The sequence below is a fragment of the Pseudoliparis swirei genome, chromosome 8 (genome assembly GCF_029220125.1).
Source record: "Pseudoliparis swirei isolate HS2019 ecotype Mariana Trench chromosome 8, NWPU_hadal_v1, whole genome shotgun sequence".
In the NCBI taxonomy this organism is placed as follows: domain Eukaryota; kingdom Metazoa; phylum Chordata; class Actinopteri; order Perciformes; family Liparidae; genus Pseudoliparis; species Pseudoliparis swirei.
In genome coordinates, this window is record NC_079395.1 from 5,882,310 (window position 1) to 5,904,012 (window position 21,703).

The window sequence follows — 21,703 nt, forward strand, 5'->3', positions numbered from 1 at the left end:
TCAACTCAGCTCTCTGTATGCATTGCCATAATATTCCTCTCTCTCTCTCTTACCCCCTCTCTCTCTCTCCCTCTCCCTCTCTCTCTCTCTGCTGATGGGAGGAGCGCAGCGCAGCTCCTCTCTGTATAAGAAGTGTTGAACTTTCAACAAGGGATTTTACACAGCTACTCAGGAGAAACGAAATGATCTGCCCTGGAGCCGCAGCAAAATGCTGGATGGACACCTACTCCTGGGATGGTTATCGTTCACAGTCATAGTGTATCTTCTCAACTTGCCTGGACCAGCCGCAGCTTATTTCGGGTAAGAACAGATGTGTCCAATGATGCTGATCTCATTGATTTGATTGGTTCCTGAAATGCAAAAAAAAGAGAGCAGGTAACAACTTTTAGTGCTCTTCTTCTTTTTTCCCCTCCTCCTTCAAACTCACAAGTCAACTTTTCTTTTATTTTCACGCCAAGTTTATTGCGCGAGACTTTCAACATAAAGTGATGTGATTGTGTGACGTGTGTGTGTCGCGTTGATATGTGCGGGTCAGCGAGGTGTCATTTGGCCCGCGGGTGCGCAGCGCACAGCGGCCTCGCAGCTGGTGGCTGCAGCAGGTTGTCTGCACATGATTTGGCCTCAGGAAGCTGCTGACAATGGGAGGGAAAAAAATGAAGAAACATATGAAAAAGAAAGTGACAAGCACGGTCAGTGAGTATCTTATGAGCAAGCCCGTAACCACAGCATCTATTTTTATTATTATTGCTCGTTTTACGCAGCCCATTCTTTCCTTGGCACAATTGCGCCCGGCGCCCACTGTAAAGTGACCCCGGGCTCGTTTTGAATGGCAGGTAGTGATCGAGTGATTATTTTTGCTGAAACACTTGTAAAATCATATCCTGGGTCGACTCTGAAAACAGCCGCGGAGCGAAAGGTGAGCGTGTTCGCCTCAGACTCCACAGCTGGTAACAATAAAGCAATCTGGTGGCCGAAACGTCTGCTCAGCTTGGGCAGAAAAAATAATAATTCCCCCCATCCAGCATAAACATCACACAAGTCTTGCAGGTTTTTTTTCTTCTTCTCTCTCTCTCTCTTTCTCCTATTTTCTGCTGCCTCCATCAACTTTTTTTAAAAACACACTTGGAACACGTGTTAGGGAAATTAATCCGAAGGTTTCATGAATCATGTCACGTAACACAATAATGTTTAATTTAGAAAGAGCACACGGGTGTATATTTCAAAGTAAGTCGTTCCCAGGGAACGCCTTCGGATTTTAAGGTGTAGCCCACTGTGACCTCCACTTTACGGCGCCTCCTGCCTACCAATGCACTGAATTCCAGTTCGCCTCCTCACATGAACTGCACTCTTCTTCTTCTTCTTCTTCTTCTGTCTCAGTTACAGAAGAACATTCACCCCCTGCAGGGAAGCCAAGGTCGTTCAAATGAGGTCAGCGTGTCAGATGGGAGGGCGGCCATGTTTCACCTGTAACTGAAGACGTTTTTTTTGTGGAAACTGTCAGAACAAAATGTACCGAGGGGGCACGTCGTACCAACGACACGGGAGCACGATCTCGGTGCTTCTCTGTATCTGTAAATGTCGGTGTCGACCGGCGTGAGGACAGACATCGCACACACAGACAAATGGCGTTACGGGCTGTGGAGTGATGACACTTGGAGCCTTTCCAGCGGAGTCAAATGCATAGCAGGAATGGAAGTGTTGTGCAGGATCCATGAGTGTTGGTTGATCTGGTGAATCTGCAAAGAGAGGACAGGAAGTGACCTCTCAGGGCCCTCGTTATACTCGTCGACACGGGATCTACCTTCTTCTCGATACGGCGGTGTCACGCCCACGCAATGTTGGGAGTACCGCGTCATACTCTAGATGTCAAACGGTCTGAATTAACCCAAATTGTCGTCGTCCACCTCGCACGTCGGGTTAAAACGTCGTCGTCTCGACGCGTTTCACCCGACTGCTCTCGTCGCGCCGCTCGGCACCTGTAATAATATTAGCTCCGTCGGATGTAAATATCTCCGCCCTTTCCGAGTGAGACGTCATCGGCCGTAAACGAGCACGCACCGAGCACCGGCCTCCGTCTCTGCGTTTTGGTTTCAGTTCCCAAAGTTGCACTCGAAGGGACACGTGTAAGTAACCCTGCTCTCTGTTTCTGTTTCTGTCCCCCCCACCCCCTCCCTCCCTCCCCGAAGCAGCAGCGTCGCCTTTGGCACGGCCGCGTGTACGAACAAAAAAAAAGAAGGCCGACGTGCCAAATTGGCACTCGCGCCGGCCCTAATGGTAACGCATGTGTACTCATTCTGTTAGCACTTGTTTTCAATTCCCTCTGTCAGTCTGCTCTCTATCTGTGGCCCGTGTGGTGCAGCGAGACATGTGGTATTGCGATACTCCACAGAGTTATTATTCCGCGGCTCGGGCCGAGGAGGGAATGGGAATGAGTGTCAGTGAATGATTTAGCCCCGCGGCCGAGGAACACGAAACAATAGTGAAAGAGGCTGCGCAGGTGACACCGATACAAACTGCGACCGGGCCGACTTCCCAGAAACTCGACACCGGTGACACTCCGGCACAGTCCTCGCTCCGGCTTCGACCGCGGGCCACGCTCGCAACAAACCTGTCCAAATAAATATTCCATGTGCACGAGGCATCCGAGGGCCTCTTTGAGTACTGATTTACCCAAAATAGAGGGTCAATGTTGCATACCCAATTTCCAGAGTGCGGTGGAGCGTAAGTGTAACATAAACACAATCCCTCCGGCGCGGGCCGAGGGTGGGGTGGGGATTCCTGGCGTAGTCGAGCGCCCGCTTAAATTGTCATCCTCCGCCGCAAGAATGCGAGCGCTCGTTTTCTTCCCCCCAGCCTGTTGTGGCAGGTGCTGGTTCTGCTAAGTCCGTTATCGGGAGAGTTTTTCGAATCGGTAGCGTTCGCCGAGCTTTTCGTTACGTCGCGGGTTACAGCGCCGCGAGGAGATGACGTGTAAACTGTCGGCGGAGGGGAAGTGTTTGTCGCTCAGTGGACCCCCGGGGGGCCTCGGAGGGCCCCTTGAGACGTCTGTCGGTTTAAATTTGGATTTTGGTAACAAAATTAAAAAACACGTCATTCTGTGGTCTTGTTATCTGTAAACAGAATGCGAGTCCCAACAGTGAGTCAAGAGTTTTGTTTATATTTAGTTTCACGTGCGACACATACAGGAAGGCTTCGCGCGGCGCTGCAGCTGGGATCCACCAATCACGGAGGGCCACCGCGGCGTTCGGAGGAGCGGCGAACGCAGCGGTTCCTACGACTCGCTTTTTCAAATCACCCTCAAAGAATCTGTCGGTTCCTGAAGACGAGCTGATGCCCTTTCAGATGGTATTATTGCTTTCAGCGCTCCATTTTAAGTGAGGCGGAATGCCCAAAACAACCGGATAACAAATGGCATGTGTGTACATTTAGTGAGGAGGAGGAGGAGGAGGAGGAGGAGGGATGGATCGGATCTTTCAGTTTGCAGCTGTAAAAAGGCTTTTATCAGCGTCCTGAATTAGTTCCTGCTGTGCATCAATCAGCAGTGTTGTTTTAAAGTTTAAAAGGAGACGCATTTCTTTAGCGCAGCACAGATGTGTTACAAGTTTTTTTTTTTTTTTTTTTTTTTAAGCGGCTCCGTGTAAACATTTCCTTTTGGTTCCCTCGTCTTTTCTCCCCTCCTGGCCTGCCTGCCTGCGTGTGGCGTGCCGGCATCCCCTGCAGTGGTTTGTGTGGGAGCCGCTGGCTGATTACCACTCATCAGGAGCAGCAGAGTTAGCGTGGGCTCGGGCCGCCGATGCCTGGCAGACGGCGGTGGCGGGCGTCTCATTACCGGGCCTTAAAGGACTGATTAGCCCCGACGTGCAGCAGGGCGGGGAGCGCCGTCGATAGAGGGATTTCCCAACTTCATAGGATATCCTGTGGCTGCAGCCACACCTCAAAAGGGTATCACTTTACTGTGAGCCGAGTAGATAGGATTCTCTCAGCATTTTTCGGCGCTGCGACCCGCGCGGCGCGGTGAGATCACGCAAAAAAAAAACCCGGAGGCTCAGATAACGGACCGCGTGGCCTCCGAGAAAAGAAGGGGAAAAAAGAGAGTGCTTTTGTTTTCTTTATATTTCTGTTTGATACACAGGGATTTGAGCTAAGCCATGCGTCGCTTCCGGGGGGGGGGTTCTCTGCTTTCTCCGTGGAAAGGGCCTGCTGCGCCGGTTGGATGCCACAGGGCGGTGCAGCGCCTTCCGAGAGCGCAGGTCGGTTCCTCAATCAGCACTTTGTAACCTTTTTTTCTCCTTCGGAGTAACAGTAGGAGAGTGGGAAAAAATTAAGTGCAAAGGCGGCCAGAGTCTGTGCGAAAATACTTCTACGTGTGCCGAGTTGTGGTCAACCTGCAGAAAATCCCCTCTCCGTCACACGCCTTCTCTAAACCGAGTAATGCACGGCGTTTTGCAGAGCGGTACACACCTTTCTTCATTGAATAGGTTTCCGTGGTGGTTGTTGTGGGTTGTTATGGGGCTCATACTGTGTAATAACATGGTTCTCATGAATATTTTGGAAGATTACATGTTTGGTAAGGCTTTTAAAATGCTCCCATGATCCAAGCTGACAGACTTCCAGTGCTCGTGTCATCAGCACGTTGAGCTAAGACTTATTTGATTTGAAAATTTAAAAAAAAGGACTTTCCCACCAGGACTGTCCCAGTAGAGCTCTCGTTGGTAACGCATGATGACCTTTGCAGATGGAGACGTGGGCAATTTGCAAAACAGGAAAACTAATATAGGCTCAAGATACTTTTTGGTGGTCAGACATTGATGAGATGCTAGTTAGCGTGACCGCTATGTCCCGTGTTTTCCACCCTTGACCGCAGGCGTTCTTCGCTGCCTGGTTTGTGGGGATGTGAGAGACATGGCACTTCACGCGTGTGCCAAGATTAGCAACGATTGACAAACCCTCACTTGAGGCTTTGGTTTTTCTGGAGAATATCTGTGCATTTCTAATGTCTGGGTTATGTGTCGTCTAATTTTTTTAACGTGGCTTTCTGCAGCAGCCAAAATGAAAATCCTGGTTTTTGGATCACGTGCAAATATTAATAATTGAATAAATGATGAAAGAAAGTTGACCATACCTTTTTTTTTTTGAAACTGCACTTAATCGGGACGTTCATCTTGCGTAAACACAATCCTATCGAAGCCTGACCTGACATGCACCGAGATACTCCACTCAAAACGTGTGCGTGTTTGCCAAATGGGTGTCATTAAATCGACTACGGTTTGCCCCCAAAAGGCATATTTAAGAGTATTAGTCTGAGAATGGACACAGCCAGAAGTACAGTGACATGAATGGGCCCGGGCATGGCAGACGATCAAGGCTGCGATTAACCTCGTGGTGCTTTGGTTACTTATTGAAAATGGGCCCATTTGCATGACTTTCCACCGGTTGCCGCTGTCAGATGTCAAGAGTCAAACTTTTTCACTCCAGGCGATGAATGAACTGTTTATACATGCACAGAAACTCAATCTACTGGGGAATATTTGCCAGCAGAAGCCAATTAACAACACGTTGACTTTGATATGACTGTCAGTGCTTGAAGCTTAAATTTTGAAGATTGAATAAAATTAATCTTTTTGTTTTGGGTTTGAGTTCTGCAGGCCTTTCAGTAGTAGTAGTAGTAGTAAGAGTAAATAACTGTGAATGAACATAGCCACTTGGCGTTACGGAGGCATGAGTGATTGTTTTGTTTTGCGGTTTTGACTTTGCATGCTTAGTTTAGCTTTCTTTTGCCCATGTGCAACAGGAATGAGCAAACCTGACATCTCTGCACACTTTTACATATCAGCTTTACGGTCGCTTTTTGCTCCCTCCCTTAAAAAATGACCACGGTCTTGAGTCTCGTGTCTGAGAGTGCGCGTGCCTGACGTGTGTTCGGTGCGCCGGTCCAGGGCCGCTCTGTGCCACGGCGTCGGCTAGGACCGGGGAGTCATGCGGACGCTCGCTGCGTGTCACACAGTGACTATGATTGAGCCGCAGCTGACCTGAGGAGCCTGGAGTTCTCACATAGCAGTTAAACCTCTGACCAATGCCCTGCACCCCCCATTCCCCCCCCCCCCAACCGCAGTCCTACTTCTCAGCTACCGGCGGTGGATTAAAAAAATCCCTCCGCCCCCCCCCCTTTGTATGAATTAAAAAGAAATAATATCTTCTCTGCTGCAGCCTTTTTGTGCAGAACAAATACAAATGAGTGATAAACACGTTGAGCATAACAAAATGTGCCTCGTCGCACATGATAAATATGGAAAGGGTGCATGCACAGGAACTTGACCCAATCAACCAACTATTGGGGAGGAGCATGACTCAGCCTATGCTGGTTGTAAATGACCAGAAGGGACAGCAGATGATATAACATCGGGTCATATCCTGTTCAGTCATACAAGATAGCGGACATCCCCCCCAACACACACACACACACACATTGGAAATGGCAGTGCTGGTAGACGTCGCATGACATCCCAACAATGCAGAAAGGCTCATGACTCAACTAATAATGACTCGCTAAGTCCCTCGGCCAGTGCCACGCCGTTTGTCATGTTACTGTACGGTGTCAGCCACAGCTTGTTGGGAGCAGTCACGACACCCGCTGCTTTCAACCGGTGACTCATCTTATCTCGGCCTCGTACGTAATCGTTTACTCTTTCCCCTATTTCTGACTTTGATGACTCGGGGTGGTGGGGGAGGGGCGGGAGGAGGAGGTCAGTGTCATTTTGGCCACTGGGGAGAAAATATCTGAGTTCAGTGCAAGATTTTTGTCTCTTATAAACTGTCAATATCCCGGAGACTCCCCTGAACCAGAGAGTCACTCGACACCGATTCATGTTTTCTTCAATTATTCAAGTTCAAGCTGCGGAGCGCATCGTCAGCGATAGTCGGAGTGGGTCGGAGGAAAAGCACCACACACACACACACACACACACATTCCTACAACCTCTGGCATTGGCCTGGCCGTGATACACCAGATGGGACTTGGGCAGGGTGGTCTGAAGTTCATCCAACATTTCTGAGAAAAAGCACACGCACAGAAAAAAGTGAACGAGAGAAAAAAAAAGGAGATCAGCACTGGCTTTGGTTTAAAAGTCAATGTTTGATTTTTTCAAGAAGAAAATGCACAGATTATTATCAGGTGAGCGTGGTCGCTCGTCTTCGTGACAGCTGAAAAATGTTTTTTCCGGGACACATGGCCACGTCTGTCATTGTCTGGTGGTGGTTCGGCTCAGAGAGACGGCGCTGGTTTTGTCTACGGGAGGCTTTGTTTTGAGCCAACAGCTGGGGGGAATGATTGGCATTCGTTTAGAGTAATTGACCGGTGGGAATAGGGGAAGTTTGGAAAAAGGGGGGAAAAGGGGAGGACGAGAAGGAAGAGGGGGGGGGGAGGCAAGGAGGGGGTGTAAATTGTGATCTAGGAGACACCAGACCACACAACCTGCAAGTTCAGGCTGATGGAGAAGCTGTGGCTTTTGTGCATTTTCTCTGCCTGGGCGCGTTCAGCGGTGTTGACTTAAGGTAGTAAGTGCATGTACGCACACGCACACGCACACGCACAGTGTTATACGGTAACTAAACTTGGCCACTAGTTGAGGTGTGAACACGACAAACGGGCAAAAGATTATCGCCAGATTTGAAGATCTGGACCGGAAATATGTTTTGCTTTGGCAACATGTGCTAGTTTTCAGCAGTTGGAGCACCAATGAGCGTCTTTGAAATCTATTGATCTTGACATAAGATAATATTAATATCTTGAAGATATTACTGTTGTAAGTGAATGTCTGCAGAAGTTGCACACATCTCTGATCCACACAGGGACATAATCTATGATATATCAGCTATTTTTTAAAGGCACAGCAGTAAAACAGCTTTAATTAGGATACTGTGTTTTATTTATTTTTAATGAAATGTACTTAAGGGATATTTTTCATTTAAATAATGTTTTCATGTCCCAATATATCTGTGATAAGATCAAATTCTCTTATATATATATATATATATAAAAATAAAAAAAGAACAAATTTATATATATATATTATCATTTCATTGGATGCTCCAGCTGTGATTACATTGTAATAAATACATGTATTATTTTGGCACTGCTTCAGCTTCTGAAAAGGAAATAATTGGCATGTGTGTTGCTAACTTCTCATCTTCATCATAGATTAAGGGCCAGCCTGGTGAATCAAGACTGAGCCATCATGTACATAGTGTTTTGTATTTGTTGATGACATGTATTGTTATCGATATACATGTTGGCGTTTGAATCCACAGGACCATAGGACAAGGTACTTGTTTATCGTGTCTTTATGTATGGTTTAACTTTATACTTGTTTATTACTTTAGGTGAGAACCTTGTATAAGCCCTTTGGGTTTCTTTTCTCATCTTGTTACATTTACACCGTTTTTCTTATTGTGCGAATAAATAAAAACATCTAGGATTTTAAGTATTGTTACTTAACGCCTTACAAACCCAACCAGTGAATAGGAGCTGGATTACCAGCTGGGCGTCACTTCCAGGGCTGTAACGTAAAGCCGGAGAGGGAGCGATGATGGCAAAGTTTAGTGCTCGTCAATGATTTCCTGGAGGGATCGACTCTGGGGCTCCGCAGTGTGAGACCAGCAGTTTGCATTGGACAATGTACAGAAAGTACATGTCACGGGGAATGGCAGGTGGCGACAGGTAGAGAGAGAGAGGACTGAACCAACTCCGGTGTTACTAAGCGAGAGGCGGTGGAGGCGGAGCAGCGTGAGAGTTGGTCAGTGATGTCTGCGACTGCAGTGTGTAGAAGCGAGTGTGTGTGTGTGTGTGAATGGAAAAAGCAAAGCTGAGCAAACATCAGCAAGAATCCCACCTCACATAGGATAACAATGAGTTTTATATGTTGGTGTTATATTCCACGTGTCATTGGTGTTGCTGTGACGACTCCTCAAACAACATCTCTAACAAAAACACCGGCAGAAAATGGTCCATGATGTTGAAACGCAGACGCATGTTCCATGTTATGCAATGTTGCGGAGATACTGCGAGCTTCACTTACTTTACTTTAAATGTGCGTCGTGGGAAGCAGCTGTATTCTACATTAAATGCCTTCTCAGGCCCTCTTTATATGGCTTTTTATGAGTTGTAATCCTAAGGTTTATTAATGGTAATATAAATTCAGTGCTTTATAGTTATCAGTTATTCGATGTTGTGAAACATTTTCTTTATGATTTTGGATGTATTGGAAAGGTTATTTGATTATATATCAAGTCAATCTCCAGAAAATGAATGGGAAATAAAAATATTTTATTTATATAATTTTTTTTCTTTCATTTTTGCTGAATATTTCAAATTCACAATTGTAATGAATCCGTGTGTGATTCAGCCACTGAGCTCTTTTCCAATTCTTTTTTCTCCTCTCCGTGAGTTGAATGAGTTTGTTCTTTTCAAAAATCAAAACACCCAAAACCGCATTAAAAAAAAGAAGAACGATTGATAAGACCGGGGAAAAAAATGGAATGATATTTTACATCTGCGATACTATTTGACCATATAGCCGGTAGCTTTTTGCCTCTGGAGACGTGGCGCGTCGTCTCCCCTCCGCCTCCCGGCTGTCTCTGTCGCTAGGTAGAAATATGCCTTTGTGTAAAAAAATAAAAAGCCACAGAGACAATATCGCTGAGATCGGCGTCGTGTCATCTTTGGCCTCCCTCCAGCTCCGCTCACACCATCTCTCCGTCTCAGACAGGCAGACGTTGAGGCCTGTCACTCCAACGCTCTCTTGTATTGGCATGTGTTTCGGCATGTGGGCTTCTGGGAAAGATCTGAAGCTGATACGCGTTACTATATGCATGCCGTACCGAGCAATGCAGCGAGTCATGTCGGCGATGAGTAAAATTAGAACAACATTTGTTGGTCGGAGCTCATCTTTTTAAAGTTCCAGGCATGTGCAGGAGGAAACCGCTTCCTGGTGCGCTGTCAGTATCTAATATGTCACATTTTTAATTCCCCACTGTTTTTTCAAATGGATTTAGGTATTCCACGTGGCGCCAACATTCAATCCCCCCCCCCCCCTCCGACTGCTCGCCATAAAATGTTGTGGAACAGTTGTCAGTCATACGGTAACATGCCGGGGTCAGCTGGATTTGTTAGTTTGGGCACTTTTGAATACGTTTCCTTGGCGATGTCAGCGTGGTGCACAAAAAAAAAAATTTAATCAAAACAAATACGAGGAAGATGTTATTCCCAGCGAGACGGTTCTCCGGCATTGTGCATGCTTCGCTCGGTGCGCCTCAAACCATGCATGCTTTTACTCTCTAAGTGTCGGGAGAGCAATCTCTTGTCAAGACCCAGCTTGCCAGGTTTCCATTTGAAAAATCCATAGCTGTCAGACAAGTTTTCGGGGGAAAGGCAAACACCAAAAAAAAAAAAAAGGAATTTGACCCAATCTGAAAGCAAATCCCGACGCCTCCTTTTTCTGATTTGACCGCCAGAACCTGAACGCGTCGTAAAGACAATATCGTATCCCATGTGTGAACTATTAAGTCCATCGGTGTGAAACTCACACTCCAGGGGGAATATTTGGACTTATTTAAACAAATCCCACTGCCGTGACCTTCTGCTGGAGGCCAGCGTGGATACGAGCGGCGACAGGATCTTCCCTGAAAAACGGCGATGGAGTCCGAAATGGATGTCGTGAAGATCGCCGATCAACACGTCTGTTCTATTAACCCTCCTGTTACCTTAGGGTCAATTTGACCCCATTCAATGTTTAATGTCGGTGTTCTTTGGGGTCAATTTGACCCAGGCTGTTTTTCACTGTCAAACATATAAGAAATATCAACTTTTTATATATATTTAAAGGGCTATTTAGGTAGTCAACAAACAAACATAAAGTACCTCACACTTAAACTTGGGAAACAATATTAATTCAAATAATTTTCTGGAGGTTTTAATTGCTGGGGTCAAATTGACCCCAAGGGTAAAATATGTGATATCTGATTGCGACATTCATTAGCAAAACTTGGTTCTTGAACCTTTGTAAAAATCTGACCAAAAACAAAGAAAATTGAACACTTCTCGAAGCAAAAAGTCGGAAATCGTTGCTTCGAGGTGTCACTCGATGCTCAAAAGTTTTCCTGAAATGTCCCACGTCCATCCCCCCGCTGGCCCGTCGGCCAGAGGACTCGCGGTTTTGCGAGTTCTGTAAATCCAGTTATTCTTCAGTTTCACTTTAAGGGTGTAAGGGAGGCCAGGAATTCCACATAATGAACACCCACGGTGCCAATCCTGTCAGTCGGTGCGACCAAAATGGTCACAGGCTGACAGTCGTGTCCCCTGTGTGTGTTTATGAAAGTAATGCCCTGCTCTCCCCATCACGACCTCAGAACGCTGGTCGTCGGTTTCGCCAGCTATGTGGCAGTCCTTCGCTTTGTGTGTTTTTATATACGCCTCCCTTAAATAAACGGACGAGAGGAGCGCGAGTCTACCACATGTTCTCCATCCCGTGTTTAGAACCGAAGCCGCTGCTTGTTATATTTCACGTGGATCGCAGCTTTAACGTCGCTGAATGCTGGACTTTTGTTACAGGCTCTGCTATAACGAGAGTGTAAATCCCGCTCTGTGATATCATGTTTTAAATGTACAACGCTGCTGTGAGCCCCCCCTCCTCAGGTTATGATATAAATATTAAACCAAGTCTCTGCTGGCTACTGTTTCACATGCATGCGGTGTGACTGTCAAGTTCACCGCATGCCGTCGTTTAAAAAAAAAAACGTGTCCCCCACGCCGGTCGAGCTCTATATTACGTCGACAAAAACTATAATCTCCGATCTGAAATTCTCGATACCGAAGGCGGCGAGACGCCGGCGCTGGGACGTGATTAGCGCGTGAGGTCTAAAAATAAATAAAAAATGTGGACCGAGTGCTGTCGGGGAACTTCTTCCAGAAGAACAAAAAGAACTCTTCCACCTCTGCAGAGAATTTGCTCTCCGCACGGACACGCCTGTGCTGGAGGTTGATCTCAATCTCCAGCAAATGTTGAATTTCCCCTGAACATTAACCACCGAACAGCTGAATTCATTTGAACATTAACCACGCTCTGGAGCGTTCTACGCACCCGGCTGGGCTTCCTGTGCTGTTTGTGTTGTATATCTTTTGCAACTCTTATTGGAAGCCGCCATCGAGATGAATCCGCTCGCCGTGCCGGGGGTGTTTCGACTGACCCCCGACTGCGTCCGTGTGATCTCTCTTCTCGTCTAGGTTGACGGGGAATGAGCCGTTGTCCATCCTGCCGCTGAACTCTCTGCCGGAGGAGAACGTGGGCCGGGCCCACTACAAGCTGTGCGACCGGCTCAAGCTGGAGAAGAAGCAGCGCCGGATGTGCCGACGAGACCCGGGCGTGGCGGAGACCCTGAGAGAGGCCATCACCATGAGCGCCCTAGAATGCCAGTACCAATTCCGCTTTGAGAGGTGGAACTGCACCTTGGAGGGGCGCCACCGAGCCAACATATTAAAAAGAGGTATGTTTTTTTTCCTCCCTATGCCATCCAGAGTGTGAATACAGAAGCAGACAAGCATCATCTAGTTGAGTTATGCCGAGTCGAGACCATGTCGAGAGCTGCTGAGAGGCAATCAAATTGCTCCCAATCATTTCGATATTGCACACTGACGACGACTGAAACGGCGCTTTTAAATGAAACGTGTAATTAAAAAGAGAGCACTTTGATTGATGGATTGTGCACGAAACTCTTTTAAACCCGCCTCTCATTCGTCACTCTCCAATATGCTTCTTTTTTTTCTTCTTCTTCTTCTAAAGGATTTAAAGAGACGGCCTTCTTGTACGCCATCTCCTCGGCGGGCCTGACCCACGCGATGGCCAAAGCGTGCAGCGCGGGGCGCATGGAGCGCTGCACGTGCGACGAGGCCCCGGACCTGGAGAACCGCAAGGCGTGGCAGTGGGGGGGCTGCGGGGACAACCTCAAATACGCAAACAAGTTCGCCAAGGACTTCCTGGGCAAACGCTCCAACAAGGACCTGCGTGCACGCGTGGACATGCACAACACGAACGTGGGCATGAAGGTACGAGTGAGAAGACGGACATGTTTTTATTCTGTTATTTTACGCATCAGAGTAATGGGAGGTAACGCTCGGCCTGTAAAAATAGTTACATAATGTCTTCCGAGGCTGGAGGGGGCTTACTGGAACTGAAACAATAACTGAAGTGATATTACTTTCACTTGAGGCTGCTCGAATAGATATCTTTATATCATCAATCGGGGCAAATTATGTCGTGTAATCTCGTAGAAAAACGAAACCTAGAGTCTAAAAGTCGGAATCTCGACCTCTGCCAGATCGATTTTGAGAGTTCTTGCTTTAATCCATCTCTCGAGTCCCACAACTTCCCGGGAGTGCACTACTTAATTGTTGGAATGGCCTTTTCAAGTCGATTCAGTTTATTTTGTGTAGCCCAGAATTACAAATTTACCTCCATTGGGCTTTTACGATCTGTACACATACGACATCCCCGTCCCGGGACCTCGCATCGGAGCAGGAAAAACTGGAAGGAAAAAAAAATCTTTCTCTGGGAAAAAAAGGGAAGAAACCTTCCGGAGAGCAACCGATGACGTTCCCTTCTCCACTCCAGTTTATCTGTGACTTTGACAGCAAACAGTATTTCACCAGCTCATAATTCGTCTGGAACATTAAAGCGTGATTCATCAGGGATGTTGAACTTAAGGGAGGTTCATTCAAAAGAAGAAGAAATATATTAGGATAATAATGTTATAGTATGTTTACATAATAATTACAAGAATCTGAAAGCCCCCCCCCCCCCCCCCCCACAAAAGAACTTAATGTCATATAGTAGGGATCGAACAGTCAAAAAACTTCATTTATTTGGGATTCAGCATCAGTTCCTTTGACCCATGACAGCAACCAGGATGCACTCGTCAAGAAGGAATGAGGTCAAAGTTCATTTGAAGTATTCAAAAAGAATCCTCACTTGAATCCGGTACCCGGTGGGAACGCTGTGAGAAGGCAACAGAGGCCGAGCGCAATCAGACACACACACACACACACACACACACACACACAGCGGCGTGAAGTGCCAAGTCATCGCTCCCGACTGCACCGCCATATCTTTTGCTTTTGTGATGCTCGAGTTTAAACATTACAGCGCTGGTAAATGACTGGCTGAAAGAACTCACTAGATCACACTAGAATGACCAAATAGGAATTTAATATGTCCGCAATAGAAGGAGTTTGATAGAGTTATACACGGGGCATTTTTGGGAGGGTGAAAGCATTGTAAAAATTGTGTTGAGTGACTGAAGCAATTGCCACTGTACATTTGGGGGAATATGAAAGTGCTCATTAGTCAATATTTGTCGTTCTCCCCTCAGATTAGATAAGCAGCATCTCACATTTGTGCTCTGGCACAATTCAGAGCCTGTTTGTGGTTAGCAAATATTGTTTTTTCATCTTGGAAGTGTTTTTAATAGTAAGATAAAGAAATAAGAAATGGTTTTAATCAGTCCGGCCAAAGCAAACTCAACCTCTGGAACACGTTTCTTTCACTCAGCTTTTTTCATATTGGAGTCATTTTCATCTCGGTTAAAAAAAAAAAAATGAATAATAGCAGAAGCACACTTCCCAAATGTTAGCAGACACAAGAAACGCTCCCAGAAGGCCGACTCAGGCTCTTCCTTTTCAGCTTGGCTCTCGGCAATCCAATTCTCAGGAGATTTCATTTGTGATAAAAGATTTACAACATTGTTTTTTGCTCTCTTCTTCTTCTTCTCCCTTTTCTGGTGATTCGCACATGCAGTGAGGTTCACCGCGGTTGTTCGGGGGTGAATTCCCACACGGAGGCCGGAGCTGGAATGTGCTAGCCTCTGCATCCCCCCGACATTTAAAAAGCTGACCTATCAAAAATGTTCTTGACCTGCTGGTGTGATGAATATGCTCTTCCTGTTCCCCCGATCTCTTTCGCAGTCTGAGAAAAGAACTGTAGATGCTATCCAAACTCTAAGACAATGTGTTATTGTCATTGATTTTCAAACACACACACACTGCTTTAATTTGGTGGTTGATGTCAAAGTGAATTTTCGCGGACTTCCAAGAGGTCAAGTAGCAATAAAATAACGACTTTGTGGTCACTTTTGCGGACGATCTCCATGTTTCACTCGCAGTTCTACGATTTTTATGAATCCAGACTGTCTCCTTCCAACTGTTTTTCATGATTTATTATCTGAATAATAAACTCAGGGACATAATTACAGCACTAGAAGATTGGATTCATCAACTCTCGGTTTAGTAATCACATTTAGTGTAAAAGGGAAAAGAATCAGTCTCTTTCTTTCCAAAGTCTGTTTGCGAGTCCTTCATGAAGCAATGTCCTTCCCGCAATTATCATCATAAGTTTTGGCGTTTAATCAAAATGTCGTCCGTGGTTATCAATAAAAGAAAACAGTCTTTTGCTCTTTTCATTCTCAGGCACAGTGCAATACTGTTTTCTTTCTACATTATGTTAATTATAGTTCACATGCAATATGTGAAGCCTCAGTTTTTCCCCTTGTATTGCGATATCAAAAGAGAATTCACTAATTTGCCACAATGCCTTTACATTCCTCTCTAACCTCTGCTCTCCACCCTAATGGAGTGCACATTTGGGTTGATTTAGCTCTTTTGAAAAAACGCTGCTTCCGAAACAAAAGGCTCATGAAATGACGTCGCTTTCGTCGCATTCCTTAACGCTACCTCATTTGTCTCCGAAACCCAGGTAATCAAGGCCGGAGTGGAGACCACTTGCAAGTGCCACGGCGTCTCCGGCTCCTGCACCGTGCAGACCTGCTGGAGGCAGCTGCAGCCCTTCCACGAGATCGGCAAGCAGCTGAAGCAGCGCTACGAGACCTCCGTTAAGGTCGGCAGCTCCACCAACGAGGCCACGGGGGAGGGCGAGATCTCTACGGGCCGGAGCCAGCAGCAGCAGCCGCAACAACAACAACAACAACAGCAGCAGCTACCACCACAGCAGCAGCCTCTGCCCGGCCCGAGCGATCAGATCCCTCGCACGATGGACCTGCTGCACATCGAGGACTCGCCCAGTTTCTGTCGACCCAGCAAGTACTCGCCGGGCACGGCGGCCCGCAAGTGCTACAAGGACAAGAACTGCGACGCCATCTGCTGCGGGCGAGGCCACAACACTCAGAGCCGGGAGGTGACCCGGCCCTGCCAGTGCCAGGTGCGCTGGTGCTGCTACGTCGAATGCAAGCAGTGCACGCAGAGGGAGGAGGTCTACACCTGCAAAGGGTGAATCGGTGACCCCCCGACCCCCCCCCCCCCCCCCGCCCCTCACGATCAAGCGGAGCGAGTGAAAGTGGATGGCGCTGTTGAAGAGGAGTGGTTGTTTTTTGTTTTCTCAAACAAGGTTCTGCTTCCGCTGTCGGAGCGGAGAGAGGAGCAATGAGCACTTTGAGGGGCTTCTGTGGGTTGGGCTTCAGAGGTCCTGCACCCCCCCCCCCCCCTCCGTGTCTGAAAAAAAACTTCTCAGACAACTGGGACAAAATCTCAAGCTTTAAAAAAAATATATTTTTATAATCACAGCTTTTGCCTTGAAGAGAGGAGCTTTGATTTTTTTCTTCTCCCAATTGCATCTTTTCACAAGAGATCTGAGAGATTAGCGTCCAGCGAATGAGGATCAAACACACGGGACAGCAACGCCGACGGAGCGGATTCTGGGGTCAAAGAAGAGTGGTGTCTGTGTGTGTGTGTGTGTTTGTCATTCTTTGTGTGTGTGTGTTTGGGGGGGGGGGGGGGGGCATTTCGAATGACGACTTTTATGGCAATGAAAACCATATTCAGAGACTGCTAAAAAGAAGAAGAGGAAAAAAAAAAAAAAAGACAGGGTGTAACATTTACTTTACACGCACATATTTACACTCACACACATTGTGTGTTTGCATATGTATGTACATAAATGCAGTTATATTGTAATGATATTATACAAGCCACTTATCTAACTATGTTAAAACAAACCACTAACCACACAAATGTTTTGTTGTTTGTGTGCTCGCTCGCGCTCGTTTTTTTTCTCTTCCGGATTCACGTCGACGAGGCCCTTTGGAAAGCAGCACACTCGCGTCCGTCTGCCGGCCGTGGATAATTTATAGATCTTTTTGGGACTTCTCCTTCACAGGGAGAAAAATAATCTTTCTTTTTTTTTGGGGGGTAGTAATATAATATGATGTTTAGTAAAGAACTAAACCAGTCAGTTTAGGCTATTCTCGGCCTTGAGCGAACCAGAGTTCAGGGAATAACTTAAACCACTGATAACTATTTGGATACAATAGGAGAGAAATTGTGCAAATGCAAATCATATCCAAGTTGGAGATGACAGTGGCCTTGTGATGACGGCCAACACCAACAGGTGATCACTTGACCGGCAAACGGTCGACCCGTGACTCACATCAGAAATCGTTTTTGAGCTCAGCGGAGCTTAAATATTTTTTTCTTTCTTTTTTGTTGTTTTTTGGGGTGTTTGTTTAACTTTTAATACCTTTTTTGAAGTTGAAAAAGAAAACCGTGGAGAACTGGAGGAATGTAGCCCCCTACTATTTCCCCAGTCGTTTCTTTTCCTCTTCAGCTGCCACGACTTTGATCGAGCCATATTCAACACACGGTGGGTCCAAACCGAACGGGGGGGGGGGGGGGGGGGAACCCGAGACTGAGATCTAACTCGACGCGTCTGCAGAAAAGTGAAGATGAATGTGCGAGGCTCGCCCGCCAAAATAAAACACATTTCACAAGACGAACATTTGCGTAACCGTTTCGGCAAATTGATGTCTAAATGCAAATATCGGAGGTTTTGCACATCAGGTCTCTTCATTCAGACGTCAGTGAAATTGTGAGAATACATGGGTTAATTAGCTTTTTTTCATATTAATGCAGCATACTGAACCCTGCCATGCAACGACGGTTTAAAAAAAACAGTTTGACGTGTTGATGCTTATTCAATTTAAATTAGATTACTAATACTGCTCTCATGTTTCAGGCTGCAGTTGTTTTAGATGCGCTTATCATAAAGACTGGAAACGTGAACGACAGGATGCTGATCAGTGAGCCTCGGGGACGCCGGGAGGCAGATTTAGTTCCTCGTTTCCAGTCGCTATGCTAGGCTACGCTAACTGGCTGCTCACTGTAGTTTCATATTTATTTGACATATTTAAGAGCGGTATTGATCTTCTTATCGAACTACCAGAAAGAAAGTGAATAAGCGTAACTGGTCGATCTATTTGCTTTAAGAAACCATGAAATAAAAAGGGTTTAATTTTCAGAGAAATGTCTCTGAACACACAAATAATGCAGACAATATTATGTCATTGTATTTCCAGTACTTAGCCTCTGGGAACTTTATGTTATATACTATAAGTGATGCCTTGTTTTAGATGGGTGTGAGTTAACTACTGAGTGAGGGACCCAGCTTTTGTATTATAGCGCCATTCACGCACTGAAGCCCAAAAGCCCTATAAAGTATTTTTAAAGATCTGTATTTATAGATACAGTGCAGTTCAGATTTGTTTCTTTAAAAAAAAAAAAAAAAGAATTGTAAATAGCAAAAAGGTTTCTTCTCCTGTGGTGTATAGAGACAACAAGTGAGGCACATGTTCAACTCTCACAGAAATTAGTTAGCGATGAGAAATGTGAGGCCGACACACAGCTGCTGTAACGAGGTGGTTACAGATTGTAATCAGCGACGCAGCGCAGGGGCCAAACACCCTGAACAGAGGCTCTCGCCTCGAGAACAGACGGTCCAGTCTGTAAAGATGATTATCACAAGACGTGACTCTCTTTTTGTTGTTGTTGAAAGCGCCGTCCTCGACGGCAGCGTCGCGAGCTCTAAGGTCGAGGAGATGAATTCCGAGCATTTTGATATGAGGAGGCGTGCCAAATAAAGACCGGTCAAAACATCATATACATAGAACTTTGCACGCTACACGGAAACCATAATAGCTATGCTGAGACCTGGAAGCATAAATGCCACCTTCCCACAACTTGTGTGTGTGTGTATGTGCATTCACCACACGCACAAACACACTGAGGTTCTCTACCATTGAGCAGATTCAAATCAGGCATGACAGGAATACCAAAATGCACACCAAGTGCATTTTTGTTTGTTTATAGATTGTACATAGGCCTACAAATCCCCCCCCCCCCCCATGACGCAGCGGCCGGCTGGTTCCTCGATGTCAGTCGTTCCATATTCTCAAATTCCCCCCCCAAAAAGCTCTGCACTGTTTCACCGTCAGTGGATCATGTACAAAATTCAGTTTTTGTAGAAGAAAAGAAAATTCAAAAGATATAAATTATTTTTAAAATATATTATGAGCATGTGTTTAGTGTAAATAACGTCAAAGTCTAAAATCGATTTTATATCCTGTATTTTTTACTCAGTTTTTTTCTTTTTCGGGTGTTTGTTCCTATTTTTTTGTTTTGTTTTGTTTTTTGGGGTGGAGGCTTTCGAGAAGCAGTTTATACTTTAAGCATATTTCATGTCATATCTCATCGTTCTCGGTTATTTAAGCGCTAACGAATCCTGACAAATCTAGAAATCAACTCCCCGTTAGCAGTCTATTATTCATGCGCACGATCGTGACACGTTTGTTATTTTTAAAACAGTATTCAAACCAGACTGCAGTCATCAACAATATTTTTTCAGAGGATTTCATCTGTTTTGTATCATCGACTTTGTGACGTTGGTTATCTCCATACGATGCATCAGTGTAGACTCCGTTGTACTTTGGATCACTTTACATGTACTTGTACTTTTTGTTAGGATTCGTGCTGTGCTTGTGAAACAAAGATAAACACACATCAACCATGTATTGCCCTTTGTGATGATACTACACCAGCAGAGCTTTGTCCATGTTCACGTATTCATGTCTTATGGGAACCCTAAATTATTTTCCTCTACCTCATGTGTATAGCTTGTAGGTATAAACAGATCACAAATGACTGGTAAGAATGTATTTAAGTTATTTAACATCTTTGTATAACAAAGGCGAAAAAAATCTGAAATAATAAATGAATTTTTAAATTATTTCACGTGTTGTTTCATTCTTCAGTGGCTTTAAATGGGGTGATCAACTTGAAATACATGATTTTAAAATGGTTTGTAATGGAGCACTGATGTGTCGCGCTTAATAGAACTCTTTGAAATCCGTTTATCAAACACCATCTTCTCACATTTAAGATGTTGCTACTTTAGTCAGTTTTATATCTGTATAGATGTAACACCATTTGCCTTTTTTAGAGCGTTCATCTGACAATAAAATATGATCAATACACATTTCAATGTCTTATTGTGATGAACCTTTTTAGTGAAAGACTACATTTCCATTCAGTATACCTGCAACAGCTCGCCGGCTTTAGCGGACGCAGTGACCGTCCCACATGGGCGGATCCCTGCTGACCTAACTGACTTATTCTGGAGCTTCTGAATGCGTCACGCGACCCTCATCAGCAGGTTTCGTTTGCCCAGTTGTCATGGAAACGTACATATTCTTTCACCGATTCATGTTGACTTAAAAGTGATGGAGCCGGAAGTGACTGAACAAACAAAGTAAGTGGACTTTGAGTTGAGAGTGGACAGGATATAAACATTTGTGGACCGGTTATCATTCAGAAGTTTTCTTGCAGGTAAAGAAATGGGCACAAAAAAACCAACTTCCCCCCCACTCCACCGTCTTCCAGGGTTGGACCGGCTGGGAGGAAGTCTGCGGCCCAAATTTTGATAGAATAACAATGACAGCAGCAAAAAAAAAAAAACCCCGCCTTCCTTCTCTATAATCACACGTCATCGTTGTGGTTACGCGTTAACCGGAATCTGATCCAGACTTGTTGGATTTTCACAGTTACGTGGAGGATCACCCTCACTTTGCTATGACATTTACTATTGATTTAGTGTAATCAAGGCCTCTGTCATATACCACCATGGCAGTGACGTTTTCCCTTCACTGTCAAACAAAGTTACGATGAAACTCGTTAGTGCGAGGTATAAACATTTCGGATTCGGGTTCGCGGCGTTCGGACCTACGTGTGTGTGTGTGTGTCGGAGCATTACCCCGCTGGCCTGATATTGTTTCAACGGGAACCTATTCCCCTCAGCAGATGAGCGGAGATTTCTGGGAGTTTTCTCTCTCAACAATCTTTGCAAAATACCTTGTTGCCTCATCTTACGGACCCCGAAGCGAGAGTAATCCGGGCTTCGTGATCCCGGGCCGCGAATAGGAACTTCAACAACGCACAATTACGGAGTGTGTCTGTTCTAATACCTAAAACATCAGTGGGAAAGCCCTCGGTATCCCTAACACGTGTACTGAAATTAGCAGCGCGGGAGTGGCACCCTATTGGTGTTAGCGATTCCTCCCCTGGGTCCTAAGCTGCTGGTGCTCTGAGAAACCGAGAGGCTTTAATGTCCCCCGCTTGCTGGACTCCTGACTTCCTGCCCCCGGTACCAGGCTCTAATAGGAGTTGTAACGTTTGCGGTGCGCTGTAATCCGACAACGTTTAGACAGCTGCTGCCGTGGAGGAAGTGGGTCCAACTAAAGCACGTGGTGAATAAATGTAAGAACAAGGTAGAGAAAAAAATCAAGCTTGACCCCCCCACCAAACCTCCTCCTCCTCCTC

At 45.8% G+C, this 21,703-nt stretch overlaps 1 protein-coding gene across 1 annotated transcript; it reads left to right on the plus strand.

Moving 5' to 3' along the window:
- The first annotated feature begins 146 nt into the window (after window positions 1–146).
- Window positions 147–20,114, plus strand: wnt9a (wingless-type MMTV integration site family, member 9A). The gene is made up of 4 exons (XM_056421319.1): window positions 147–300; window positions 12,278–12,537; window positions 12,834–13,096; window positions 15,798–20,114. Exons 1-4 carry the CDS (start codon window positions 209–211, stop codon window positions 16,329–16,331), a joined length of 1,149 nt encoding a protein of 382 aa, XP_056277294.1. The 5' UTR covers window positions 147–208; the 3' UTR covers window positions 16,332–20,114.
- The last annotated feature ends 1,589 nt before the right edge of the window (window positions 20,115–21,703 follow it).

Bases quoted from the DNA above. Each gene is read 5' to 3' on its own strand.
- wnt9a (XM_056421319.1), top strand. From the start codon at position 209: ATGCTGGATGGACACCTACTCCTGGGATGGTTATCGTTCACAGTCATA. The intron at 301-12,277 runs GTAAGAACAGAT...CTTCTCGTCTAG, and splicing joins CCAGCCGCAGCTTATTTCGG to GTTGACGGGGAATGAGCCGT. The intron at 12,538-12,833 runs GTATGTTTTTTT...CTTCTTCTAAAG, and splicing joins AGCCAACATATTAAAAAGAG to GATTTAAAGAGACGGCCTTC.